Source organism: Ursus maritimus, unplaced genomic scaffold (assembly GCF_017311325.1).
Source record: "Ursus maritimus isolate PB19 unplaced genomic scaffold, ASM1731132v1 scaffold_35, whole genome shotgun sequence".
Lineage (NCBI taxonomy): Eukaryota > Metazoa > Chordata > Mammalia > Carnivora > Ursidae > Ursus > Ursus maritimus.
In genome coordinates this window covers 12115822-12130080 of record NW_024426119.1, presented here as the reverse complement: position 1 = coordinate 12130080, position 14259 = coordinate 12115822, and the positions used below count along the sequence as shown (strand labels likewise).

Genomic DNA, 14259 nt, shown 5'->3' with positions numbered 1-14259 from the left:
TTCTCCTCGACTTTCCACACGCCCATGTTGCTGGGGCCAGCGGACTCATTCATGTCCTGTAATGCAGGAAGACCGTCAGTGCTTGAACGTTCATGTCATGACGGAGGGTGAGCCCCATAGTGGGGGGTAGCAGTATTCCTGGAAACCGTTTCTGTGCTGGGATGGCCTGTAATAACTTAGCATTAAAGAGAATTGATGGCAGGCCACATAAATATATCCCACTAAATTCAAGCTGAACGGTGACCCTGTCCTGACTTCCCCTGAGCCAGATCCCCAAACTGCCCTTGTATTGGCTGTTGCTTTTGTGTTAGAGCAGGCAATTCTTTGTAGGCAGGCATCTGCTGAGGAATTGGGTAAAGATGACATTCAGCTGTTGGTTTACTCAGATTAATTAACCTGAAGTGACCAACGTACTTTCCTCAAAAATATGACTGCTCTCCCCAGAGCGTTTAGAACGGTTGAGAAGAAAGTCACAGTCCTTCCTTGAGTCCTTGTCTTGCTGAAGGCTTTTTCTTTGACAGACTGTTATCATCACATATAAATGCAAACTCTGCTTCCTTTTGCTTGTGTTCAGACAGGCTGGGAAAGCAGGTTCAGGTTCATGGTTTGGTCCTGAAGAGGCTTTCTTACCGGGGAAAGGCCTGCCCTGAATGCTCTCCATTTCTGTAAGGTCTCTGGGCAAACGTCAGTGCAGTAAGGTGATCCTGCAACCTCCTCCAGTTATGAGTAGCCCCTGGCTTACTGACATTGGATTTCTTATGCACTATTTTTCTGATTCTTGAGATCTTATCTTGGAGCTTTTCTTGGGTTCTCAATGTCCTGCATGTTCCCAGAGTTAACAAAGATTTATTTTACACGGGCTACATAATAGTGGTCTTGTTGAAAGGTTTGACAACGGCCTTGTCAGCAACTGTGGCTGTGGTATCACGTTCTTTTTCTAACTGTATTTTTTTTGGACAAAATTAATAGGAGGAACAGGATTTCTTTAAATGAGTCTAACAAAGCACTTTAGAACAATCGTGAGTCTCCATGACCAAATCTTGGTCCCTCTCTGAAAAGACGAATTCATATCAAGTGAAAGAATACTGTGACCCACTTTGGAAAGATATTTTTAAAAATCTTGTAAATAATTTGTGGCATTCAAGTTGAGTGTTCGCTCGCACCGGGATAGGTGTTCAAGAACTGTAACTTCACAGACCCTGTTGGGAGGAATTTCTGAAAGTTACAAGGCAGACAAGTGCCAGTCAGATCCTAAAGGCATCTTCAACTTTTAGAACCTCAGGTTTTCCTTTTTCCTTGGATATCTAATAAACATCAGAGACCTTAAAGGAAGACTGGACTAAATAAACTGCTCTTTTAAGACTGCTTGGTTTTTGTCCGTTTTAAAATCGGCTTACGTGGTAGATTTATGGGTTTCTGATTTGCCTGGATAGCGTATAGTTTCTGCTCCGTGTAACACGGTGCAGGCTGAACACTCTCTCCAGTATATCTTCTCATGAAGTATCTCCTTGTAAAGACTCTGTGGGTGCCCTTTGCATTCAGCATCAAAAGTGCTTTTCATTATCTGATGAATTAATAAAGACTCCTGACCACATTTCCTCTGGGAGAAAGCCTTGACATGTTTGTTCAAAATAAAGACAGCTCATATGTTTGGGATGTGTCTGGGAAGGCATTTCCAAACCAAATAAACTACCTTCACTACTAAAAGCAAAGAAGCAAATTGAATGTTAACAGTGGTTATTCTTTTGTCGCACAGATGGGTGACAAATCTGGTAGGCTAAATCAGAGGATTCTCCATCCTGCAGACAGAATGCGTTTTCGTGGAGTCGAAGCATAAGCTGATCTACAGAGGCTCAAGCTCCTTGCATCTTCAGTGGGCTCATAGCTCGTAGCTAGTTTATTTATGTTGGCTCCCTTTCCACTCCTCGTAATTTCATCCCTATCCAGAAGACTACAGAGCACCGAGAATAACTCATGTTCAGGGCACTCGTTGGCTCTTGAGCTGTAGGTATTGTCTGTGTGTGACCAACATTGCCCTCTGGAGGCAGAGATGTGGCTGAATTTCTGATGGTGCCTTTGGATCCTTGTGCAAAATGGAAATCCAAATGATAAATTTTCAAGTGACGGTGGGGCATGATGAGCTGGAGGCCGCGAATTCTGTCCTTCCTACAGCATGTTGTGTTTATGGCATCTGCATATATTTCCAGCTTTTCTTGAGTACTGCATCGACCACACATTCAAGAGACTTAAGACTCTCAGTGTCAAGAAGCACGTGAATGTGTATCAGTGGTTAAAATAAAAACCCTCCCCTGAAATCACCCTGTTTTAGATTTAGACCGTATGCTACTTAATGTATACTGGACTATGTCATGAGTCTCTTTCTTTCATTACGCCTAAGGGTGAGTTGACATTTCAGAAAAATAAGTGGAAAGAATATTCTTATGAAGGACTGGAAAGAAAAAGTTCAAATGGACTTTTAATAAAACGTTTGAGTGGACACCACGTTTTATTTCTAGGCTGTAAAGGGGAATTAAAAAAAAAGTAAATGACCATTTTTTAATTTCCCGTTTTAGGATGTTTTAATGAGTTTGGCCAAAGCTGTTGCCAATGCTGCTGCCATGTTGGTATTAAAGGCAAAGAATGTCGCCCAAGTAGCCGAAGACACAGTCCTGCAGAACAGGGTGATTGCTGCCGCCACCCAGTGCGCCCTCTCTACCTCCCAGCTTGTGGCGTGTGCCAAGGTAAGCCAGCTGGCACTGCAGGCCCTATCCTGCACGCGTCACATGCTTTGGTCTGCCTCCAGTCACTGGGGGAGAACACAGGCAGAATTTTTTTTCAAATTGTCTGAGATTTAGAGCTTGCTTCAGGTGTTGTCTTTTAGATGGCACAGTGAGATCTTGGCATTAACTGCTGCCCCATTGTGCTTTTATCATTTGTTCGTTGCCCAAGTCCTTAGGCAGGGGTCCTCGTCTGTGTCTAATGGCCATTTCTGCTTGCAGATCGCCATGTCTCCCCTTTGGACTTCTCAGTATGTCCTGCACACACAGAGTCCTTGCACTGTGCAGAAATGTAGTTGAGCGTCATGACTGGGTTCGTAGGTAATCTGCCAATTTGGGAGCACCCCTCCTGCACCGCAGTGTTAGAGCGAGGGTAATCGGGATTCGGTTCATTGTTGCCCATGATCACGTGCACAGTCTGGGTGTCAAACTTCACCTTGTTGAGCACATCATCCCCAGTTTGCCGGAGAGGGAACTGAGGCCCCTAAATGTTCGTAAGTAGCCTGAGGCCACAGAAGTCTTCCATGGCAGAACTAGGGTAATCTCAGGCCTGTTGGATTTCACATACCCTTTCCTCACCACCGTGTGTTCATGTATCAGAAGACGGGAGGTGTCCTCAACTTGATGACATAACATGTTCTGTAGATCTGTGACCAGCTTAGCCTGGCATTTCCTATCCTAGGTGGGATTTGCAGTGTCAGATGGAGGTGTCCTGATAGTATCACTCCTTCTTTCCTTGTGTACCCTCCAATTACCCACAGGGAGCTGACAGAATCCCCCTGTTCTTTAAAATACCAAGAGGTGCAGAGTTCCAGATGTCTTTGGAAAAGAAATACAATTCCCTTAGTCTTGCTATCCTAGCTCAGAGGACTCAAGTTAGAGGTTCCTAAAAGAGGAGGTATGACATAAACCAGAAATTTCTCTCTGTGGAAGTAGTCAGTAGTATAGTTACGTATCACTGATGAAGATGAAAATTAGTGGGCATCAAAAGTCATCAAGATAGAAATCGTGAAGTATGAGAAGCCGTAGTGATGGCTAGTGTAATCCCTAGTCCTCTAAGTAAGGAACTGAGACACAGAGCAGGAAGGGACTTGGTGGAAATGCTAGGGCGCAGTGGGGACTGAAAGTTGACCCTCAGTGCCCCAGATCTGCTCCTTTCTCGCTTTAGGTGGTGAGCCCCACCATCAGCTCCCCCGTATGCCAGGAGCAGCTGATCGAAGCAGGGAAGCTCGTGGACCGCTCAGTGGAGAACTGTGTCCGCGCCTGCCAGGCAGCCACTGACGACAGCGAGCTCCTGAAGCAGGTCAGCGCAGCGGCCAGCGTGGTCAGCCAGGCCCTGCACGATCTCCTGCAGCACGTGCGACAGTTTGCCAGCCGAGGAGAGCCCATCGGCCGCTACGACCAGGCCACCGACACCATCATGTGTGTCACTGAGAGCATCTTCAGCTCCATGGGCGATGCTGGTGAGGGGCTGTGCTGGTGAGGGGCGATGCTGTGGGTGGACGGGTCCCCTCAGGGTTTCCTCGTGGTGACAGTTGTAAGAAAGGTAACAGCTGCTTGGTGAGGCAAGTTGTCATCAGCCTCTGTCAGAGACTTCCTCATTGATGCTGGGAGAAAGATGAAAGACTCCTAATGTTCCCTTCCATAGCAACACTTAAAGAGTTCATTAACTAGGCTTTTTAAATAACTTCTTGGCAAATCCCATTTGTTTGAAGAAACATCTTGGATGTGGCATGGTAAAGTTGATGCAGCCACAGGAGGAGACAGGAATGAAGCTTGGAAGGAAAACTGTATTTTACTCACAGGTTCCAGAGAAAGGGTCACCACGTGCCATGCGGGGTCCCGGGGGAAGCGTCGGGTTGGGTCAGGTTGCAGAAGACAGGAGTGAGGGGAAGAGCTTAGGTTGTGACCTTTATTGGGATTTCCATTGGCAAGGCAGGGCAGGGTGAGCAGCTGAGGACTGCTTAGTTTGACTATTTTCAGCGGGCTGTACACTGTGGAGGTGATCCGTAGTTGCCTGGTATCAGGCCCTGGGATGATTGAGGCCTAAGGACATTGCCTGCAGGGCTGTCCGGGCCAGAGGAGGAGGTGCGGCTCCAGGCTGGTTAGTTTGCGTATCAACGGCGTGCTCCCAGCTGGACTTTTGCTATCTCTAAAAGTTGGCTAGCCTTCAGAAGGGCAGAAACATTTTTTGAAGATGCCAAACATCATAATATACAGAAAATTTTAAATAGGTACAATGTACCTTTCAGTCCATTAGTTGAAAAGTAAGTCTTCCCAGACCCAGTCCATCTCTATCCCATCTAAATCTCCAGATTTGGCAACTCACCAATTTCTGTTTTACATATCCAGAAAATTTTGATCTTCCTACAGTCTCACATGCGTGTGTGTGTGTGTAACACCATCTTTCTTTTTATATAAATGAAATTGCATTATTTATACTCTTCTGCAACCTTTTTCTCTTAATACATCTTAGACATTTTTCATGTTGACCTGTATGCTAGTCTTTTTAATGGCAGCATAATATTCTACTCCATGAAATTCTATCATAATTTACTTAACCAATTGTCTTTAAATAGACCTGTAGATCGTTTCCAAGGTTTTTGGTTTGTTTCTTAGTTTGTTTTGCTTTAACAAAAATAATACTACAGTAACTATTTTTATAAAAATATCTTGGTTTAGTTTGGGGGCTATAGGTAATAAGTGGAATTTCTGAACCAGTAAGCATGTACAATTTTTTTTTTATATGAACCTTCTTTCCAGAAAGACACTATGGTTTGCAACCCTACCAGTAGTTTGTAAAAGGTCCGTTTTCTTCCTTGTCAGCACGGAGCCATTCTTTATAACAAGTATTTAAAACAAACAAGCAAACAAATAAGTAAAAACGTGTGCTTTTCTGTGTCTTCCTTACATGATTTAAGATAGGAATACTCTGCACATTTGGGGTTTTGTTTTTGTTTTTTAATAAACCTTTTATTTTGGAATACTGTCACATTTACAGAGACGTTGCAGAGGTTATACAGACAGTTCTTACATACCCTTCCCATTTTCTCTCATTGTTTGCATCTTCCCTAACGCACAGCACATCTGTCAGGACTAGGACATTAACCTTGATGCCCAAGTGTTCACTACTGACATGATTCCGATTTCGCCAGTTTTTCCACTCACATTCTTTTACCATCAGGATCTAATCCACAATACCTTGAATTTAGCACATTTTTATTTTTATGAAAGCTTTTTTCCCCCCTCTTTAATGTCACAGTGTTTTGGCACCCTTCTTAAATGACCTCTGGTCGAGGAAAAATTCCCTTACGTTTGAGTAGTTTTATTTTAAATGTTTACTCTTATCCCCTCCTACTTCTAAAAGAAAATTGAAATAGATACCAATAAAATCACAGGAACAGTAAAACCAAACAATTACTAGTAATAAGATCAAAACCAGCACTGGGAAGAAAAGGGTGAGCAAACAGAAAACTAATAGGAAAAACTGAGCCAAGGCAAATCATAGCAATTGAGCATGAACCTGAGGTCTGTGCTTCCTATTAGTGAGAGCCAAATGACACAAATACAGTGGATCATGTGGTATTACTCATCTGGAGTTTGGTAACCTACCAATTCTTCCAAATTTTAAAAATAATGTTTATGCTGTTATGCAGCGTTTATTATAAGGACTTTGTGTAAGTGGTTCTTGACGTGAGGTAAATAATATTTTCTAAATAAATATTTACTAAGTCACGTAATAAACCCACATAATTTTGTTCCCTGCCTTCTCTTTCAAAAGAATTCCTCTTTGCTTCGTGGTGTCCTATTTATCCCTCAGAGTTGGAGATGGAAGTTGGATGTGTTTGGGGTGTATAGTCCTGGTAGCCATGGGGAGTACTTTCAGTCCTGGGTCTAAGTGGGCTGCATTGCTTAGGACTAGAGCTTGGGGGCTCCCTTCTCTCTGTCCCTCTTGCCGGAGGCATGGAGACCAGGCTGCTGGTTTTGAGCTTGGGAAAGCAGATGGAGAGATGGCATCCTCAATCCCGTCCCATAGGTGAAATGGTGCGCCAGGCCCGGGTCCTGGCCCAGGCCACCTCAGACCTCGTCAATGCCATGAGGTCGGATGCAGAAGCTGAAATCGACATGGAGAATTCAAAGAAGCTCCTGGCAGCCGCGAAACTCCTGGCCGACTCCACCGCTCGCATGGTGGAAGCTGCAAAGGTATTGCGTTGATTTTGTTCAACGGAAAAGGGGACGTTATTAAGAGTCAGGATTCAGGGGGCGCCTGGGTGGCTCAGTTGTTAAGCGTCTGCCTTCAGCTCAGGGCGTGATCCTGGAGTTCTGGGATCGAGCCCCACATCAGGCTCCTCCACTATGAGCCTGCTTCTTCCTCTCCCACTCCCCCTGCCTGTGTTCCCTCTCTCGCTGGCTGTCTCTCTCTGTCAAATAAATAAATAAAATCTTTAAAAAAAAAAAAAAAAGAAAAAAAGAGTTAGGATTCGGAAGGTACCCTGAAGAGAAAGAACGGTCAGCTGAGTGTGCACTTTTGTGGGTTAAAACCCATGTGGTCGTGTAACATTTAACTCTGCTGCATTGGGAAAGGAGAAGGGCATGGAACATGAGCATAACACTCTTTGAGGGGAGTGGTGCTGACTCAGGTCTAGACGACAAAGTGCCTGCTTAGTGAGCGTGCTCTCTGTCCAGGGGTTACCGCCATCGGCTTGTTGCAAGTGGTGATTCATTGAAACTGGAGACTGTCAACAGCAGATTCAAATAGACTGTTCTTTTGCCTGCAACCCGAATATTACTTTGTCCTCCATTTGACTTCTCAACTAAACTCCTATCAAGATTTTACATAGTAGAGTGCTTCCTGCCTCACTGTTCTTCAAATCCCAGTAGCAGTTTTAAATATTATGTAACAGCTGGAATGAAGAGTTACAAGTCAGCTTTTTTGACAGCTCTGCCTTAGCATGTGGCTTCTAAAAGCCAATGATTCTTATCTCGGGGCTCTGTTTCAGAGCCCCCCATAAAACATTAAAATGCACGTGTCTCAGTTCCGCCCCCCAAGACCCTATTCACAAGGTCACTGGTGGGAGGACGGTGTGTGTACGAGCAGGTCAGTCCCACCTTGAGGTGAGAACTGTATTAAATGGATAAAGCTGTGTTTTTCTGTGTTCTTTTTGTTATGCAACCAGCATATGTTTTTGGTGGAATTAATAGAAAATGCAGATGAATATAAATTTAAAAAAAACTACCTTCCACTTCATACGCCTAAGATAACCTGTTTAATGTATTTCTCTGCATTTTAAGATTCATTAAAAGCCCCCACATCGTGGCCTCATCTCCCTGGCCTCCCACAGAATACTAGTGCCTCTCAACCTACCTAGCATGTGAATTCTTTCACTTAAAATGTGTTGGGACTGTGATTTCTTGGAGGTACCTCATGAATAGGCTGAAGAGAAACCCAAGGAGGAGCAGGGTCTGAACTTCCTTCCTCTGTCCCCCGAGCCCTGTTTCAGCTGAGAAGCTCTGCCCTTAACCATCCCTTTTAGCCAAAAATATATATCAGGGTTTTTGTGCAGTGGTTAATTCCTTTATGGGTTTTACGAGTTCCGCCCCCTGCTTCTAAGTGAGTCTAAACATAACTATTTCAAGCAAACTTTCGTGTTCACAAAAATTAATTGGCAGACTGGAAAGAACCTTAGTGTAAAATCTAATCAATCCCTACTTAACAAGTAGGAAAATGAGAACTCAAAACGATTAAGCCTACTATCACGTAATCAAGATTGAGCCAGGACCAATGTTTCCACATGTGCAGTGCTCGCCAGATGTTACCGAATGTACCAAGTCACCAGAAACTTGTTTCAGTATTTATTTTTTATTATTTCGATCAGACGGGACAGTAGTGTTTCTATACATTCTTTTAGGTAAAAGTTGTCACTTGGTCTTCGTGAAAGTATTTTAATTTGCTGCGTTTTGTTGGAAGCTAAAGAGCCTATGATGGTTAGAGCTCCAAAGAATATATTAAATGTACAGAAAAAAAGATACATTTCCTAACCAGTAACTAAGATTCCAGGCCAAGATTAGTACCTCACATCTAATGTACATTCATCATGAAAGAGACGTTGCTAAGGAAGGATCTAGATACCCACTTGAGAGTCAAGTGCAGAAATGATGGTTTCTTGCTGCCCAAAATACCAAAGGCAGGCAAGTGCAGGAGTGGTTTAAACATCTGATGATCAAGAAAATAAAATGAAATGATTTTCCTAAATTTTCAAAAGAATATAAAAGTAACCCAATCTTTCACACATGAAATACAAAAACAGAATTTTTTTAGTTGCTAGAAACACAAAGTCGAGACTCCTTCAAGTGTTTACAGTTTGAAAGACTGGAAGATTCCCTTCAAAAGGATTGCCAGAACACTTCCATCACAGATGTTAAAACTGTTCCAGCCAGGATGAATTCCTATCACTTCTATAAATAGTTCAAAGAAATAGAATCTTATAAATGGTCAATTTGGCAGGTTGGCCATTTGGAAAATGGAGACATTGGAAAATTGATTTTCAATAATTGGCGTGTGTTTCTGCTTTTGTCTCTGCCTTGTGAGCAAACATTATCACCCTGAAGTGTTCATGAAAAGAAACTCCTTTATCTGTGTACATTAGGAACTGGTCTCAGAACATGCAGACTCGGTGAGAAAAATCTGAGTCGCTGCTTCGGTGGCAGGTGGGAGTGGAAGGCTGGATGTGCTTTAAGTCTGTTAATTATCGTGCAGTAAAATTATGTCCTCTTCCCACATTACCGTTAGCCTTTTCCCTACTTCACAATTCCACCCATCTACATAAAATCCATTTGCTTTCCTAAGACACTTGAACCTACAGCCACACGGTGTGGCCGGGGTACGTGCATGGCGCCTTTCTCTTTCCCTGCCAAGATAAAGGGGCATGGGATATCTCTCATTTTTCAGTCCAGTGGAGTACCAGCTCTACTTTGCCATACTCTCCAACTGAGGTTTTCCAGGAATGCAGTTTCAAGCATGGTCTTTCTTGAACAACATTTCCTTGTAGTATTATTTGGGTGGCGTTCCCAGCCCGTCTATCCTGTGTTCTTATCCCGTCCACATTAAGCAGTGCTACAAGACGGGAGAATCTTTCAGCAGTGACGTGCGTCTGTCACTCCAAGTAAAATAAAATTCTCCCTGAGAGATTTGGGCAGGCAGGAGATTGATCTTAACATCTTTGGAACCATGGATATCTGACCACAAGTTAATTTACATGGATGACCAAGGCCATGATCTCAAGGGTTTAATTATTGCCGTTGGATTTCTCCTGTTTCCTGCTGCAGCTTTGAAGCATCCCCTGGCACATTTTTTATGTTGTTATGAGATGAAACATCTTTATTGTAAAGACACTGCTTGAAGCATTTGCTCTGTCTTCCAGATACTTTATATTACCAGGAGAAAGTAAAACGAGGGCATGAGTTCAACATTTGTGGCATGCTGCCCCATGGACCTCTCTCAGAATCTCTTCTCCTTTTCAGGGGGCTGCAGCCAATCCGGAGAATGAAGACCAGCAGCAGAGACTGAGAGAAGCTGCGGAAGGTCTCCGGGTGGCGACCAACGCCGCAGCCCAGAACGCCATAAAGAAAAAAATTGTCAACCGACTGGAGGTAGATAAAGAGGCTGGTTTTCTATGATGTCTGTTTCAGACTGCAGAGTTATTTAAAAGAGTAACCAAATTAATAACACCCATATAAAGGAAGCTAAATCAAGATTAACGATATAGTTGAATGCCTAAGGTCCTCATAAACAATTTGAAATGTTGCTTTAGGTACCTTGTACATTTAGGTTCAGTGGCACTTGGACACTTTGAAAAATAGCTTCAGCTCCTGGTTTTAGTCAGCAAAGAGTTTTCTGAGTTTAGCAATCTTGAATAGAATTCAATTTTTTTTTTTCAGGAGGAAATAGGAATTTTTTTCCCCCTGGCATTAAGGGATGCCCATGTTCAGAAAGGACCTTTAGATAAAAATATATATATTTCGTCAGAGGCAGTGACTCTCTGAGGACTCCCAGTAGAAAATACAGACTCGGAATGACTGGAGAATGGGGATTGGGCTTTGGTGGAGAGGTGTGGAATGGGGTAATAAGACAATATTTTTGTCATTCTTCAGAACGTGTATTTCTTCTGGGGCAAGGGGGAGGAAATCGCAGTAAACACAAACTCTGTAAGAAAATAAATGTTTCTCACAAACGTACACAGGAGACTCTTACACTAAAATTCGGGAGGTTGGAGGCCGAGAACTTGCCTGACAAATCCCTCCATGTAGTCTGCCAGATTCTGGAACAAAACTGGCCTCCTTGTTCTTGGAAGGATGTGGAGGCACAATTAAGAACTCTGGTGGGGAAGTCTGGGCCTTTCTGAAGCAAGGCTTCCCACGGGTGGCGAGAGGAGAGCCATGAGCACACCAGCGTTTGCGCTGCTTGTGGGAAAAAACCAATTCCCCTAAAACATTTAGACTTGGTGCCACTTATCAGTGCCATCGTGGTCTTGGCATTAATTGTCCCTTATCTTTTTGAGAGAGACAAATGAACGCTGGAACTTGAGCTTCCAAGCGTGCCTGTCTTTATCGCTTGTCCCAGGGATTGTAAACCACACGGAGATAACAGGGCATTGTTAGATGAGGCTCGTCAGAAGGCAGAGTCTGGGCCTGGAGCGCCCTTGCTTACGCGTGCAGCTCTTCGTGCCAGGCCCTCAGCGGGAGGGGCAGATATCAGGGCGGGGGGCACACTCAAAGCCTGGCTCACCTCCTGTCGCTCTCCTCTCCAGGTGGCAGCCAAGCAGGCTGCAGCCGCTGCCACGCAGACCATCGCCGCCTCCCAGAACGCGGCCGTGTCCAACAAGAACCCCGCTGCCCAGCAGCAGCTGGTCCAGAGCTGCAAGGTGAGCTTCCGGCCACTGTAGATGACGCTGATAGCATTCGAGGGCCAAGTGCCGGATAATTCGGTTACGACTGATCATCCAGGCCCCTGATGCAGTTTGTTCCAGCTCCCCTGTTCCAGGTGCGCACGCGCACACACACGTCTGGTTTTTGTCCCATAAGTGGATGGCCCGTGTCTGAAGGGAGAGCATGGTGCTTTTTCCAGCATTGTCTTTCCTTTGTCTAGATTCTTTACTTTCTCTTCAAGAGACCACATCGAGGAGGACCGATAACAAGGCCGATTTAGGGCTCTGGAATAGTAACGAAGCATTGAAATTCCAGAGTGCCTTTCTCCCTCTGAGAGGTGGGCCTTTGCCTTCAGTGTGTGCTGGTAGGAGAGCTGATTCCCTGCTTTGCACGGATTGCACCCGGAGGGTTTATTTCACCCCGTGTGGCCTCAGTGACGATGTGCTTTCAGGCTTTCTATTGTTGCGTGTTTGGTCTTCCGAGACCCGGGCCTTGATGGCATGTTGAAACTAACATGCTCCAAATGGCGCAGTGAACACCTTTGTTGCTGCTTCTGAAGGCCCAGGGAGTTTGCCCTCCCAGGACACCCCTGAACGGTGCCATACAACATATGATTGCGTTGCCATTGCCCACATGTTGGCAGTATGTCTCCCAAAGGTGTTTGCAGTGAGCAGTGGGGGCTGAGTGGAGAGCTGGATCTTTGCCAGGGTTTGCGAGTTGACTTCACTATCCCTCCTTTTTCACATCTCCTCTGTGATACGGTTCCCATGGGCATGGTGACGTGACTTCTACCTCAGGGATGGTTTACTGCTGAGGAGAACCTCCCAGAGCCCTCCAGGTCCTGATTCTGGGTTCTCTGAGGCCAGCACCCCCCTGAGGAGCAGAAAGGTGTCAGCGATGCCATAAGGCCCTGTCCTCGGGACTTCGTGGAGAACGAAGGGATTTTCCTGAGAGCCAGTCCCCTGTAAGGGGGGTTGTGTTGTCTCTTAGAGCCTCAAGTCAGCTGCCAGCACCGGTGAGAAAACTCTTCTCAGAGAGCACTTGCTACTCGTGTCCAGGACAATCTTACAGGATGAAATACCCCCCACCCCTTTTTGCAGAGACTGAAGATACTCAGTGTCTGGGAGTCACTGTCAGGAAATGAGAGCTTTACTATGTGTCAGGCTGCAGGGGAGAGAGGAAAGTAGACCAGACTACTGGAGCCAGTCTGAAGAGGATCTCAGGAAAATCTCATGGAAATATTTTTTTTTAACCCTTGCTGGAATGAGTTCCAAAAAAAAAAAAAAAAAATAGGTCAGCAGGCTGGGTTACACTTGGGACCTTCATCAGCAGTGGGGGCCACTGTGCTATGACTGTTGAGGACCTGGCCAGTCAAGTGAGGAGGGGTCACAGAGGGAAGAACACAGAAAAGGTTGTAGGCTGGTCTCATAAGGCACAGAAATGCTCTCCTCCCTCCTCCACCCTGGGCGTTGGGATTTCCAGTTTGAGAAATGAGAAGGGCCACTCTGAGATCGAAGACCTGTAGTGACAGGAAAGGTGATGGACAGAACACGTACCTGCCAAGTGAGAAATCGAAGTGCTGACGTAGGCTGGCAGATGAGTACTTCTCTTACTTTCTTCTCATCATTGGACTGTGTGACTTGAGTTTATCTGCTCATGAATTGTATAGATTGTTTGCTTTGAAGCTCTAAACCATAGTTAGCCAGGTTGGTATTCGTTGCAAGTGGGCAAATGCTTTTAAGATGTCCTTACAGAGACTTGCACTGTGCTTAAATGTATTGGGACTTTCAGGAGCACAGGGTAGAGCATGTGTGGGCGACAGCTACCCAGATGTACTGTGTTAGGATTCAGTGTTTGTAAGGACCCAGCTGGCTTACAAGTGCTGGGTAAATGCAAGGTTTGGGACAAGCATGGCCCCAGTGGAATAGCACATCCCCAGAACATCCATCCCTGGGGTCCTTTTCCACTCTGTTGTGGTCATTCACCATGTTGGGTGTGCTCTGTTTTAATTTTCTTTGCTTCCTGTAGGCGGTGGCCGATCACATCCCTCAGCTGGTCCAGGGGGTGAGAGGGAGCCAAGCCCAAGCAGAGGACCTTAGCGCCCAACTGGCTCTCATCATCTCCAGCCAGAACTTCCTCCAGGTAACAAACGCAGTCACCTTGGTTGTGCCCAGGTAGGGGGTGCCCTTTATTCTTAAGGAGAAGAATTACCCGGTTCCACAGCCACAGCCAAGTCTTTGCAGTAAGCAGACCTTCAAAGGCCTTTCCATTATCTTTCCACCTTCAAGAGAGGTGGATTTAGCTTGGCGAAGCAGAATGCTAATATGCAGGGAAATTGCCCTGGGAGATGGCCCATAATCCATTTTTCTTGGGAGTCTCATCTTTATTTCTCCTCTGTGAGGGAAAACGTGTGATACGTTGTAAGTTTTGTTCAACAGCCTGGTACTAGGTATTGCTGTAAGTTTGTCAGTTTCCAGAGAGTCTAATGCTGTTATTCACACACTAGGGAAGAAGAAGTGGTAAAGTGCATCTTCTCCAAAGGTGTGATCTTTTTTGT

At 45.1% G+C, this 14259-nt stretch overlaps 1 protein-coding gene across 1 annotated transcript in view; it reads left to right on the top strand.

The window, feature by feature from the left end:
- TLN2 (talin 2) overlaps positions 1-14259 on the top strand; it is a 249186-nt gene that overhangs the window by 115988 nt on the left and 118939 nt on the right. The window contains exons 18-23 of the mRNA XM_008706048.2: positions 2574-2741; positions 3946-4240; positions 6814-6980; positions 10299-10427; positions 11585-11698; positions 13731-13844. Coding sequence (XP_008704270.2) covers positions 2574-2741; positions 3946-4240; positions 6814-6980; positions 10299-10427; positions 11585-11698; positions 13731-13844 — 987 coding nt within the window. The remainder of the gene's footprint in view (positions 1-2573; positions 2742-3945; positions 4241-6813; positions 6981-10298; positions 10428-11584; positions 11699-13730; positions 13845-14259) is intronic.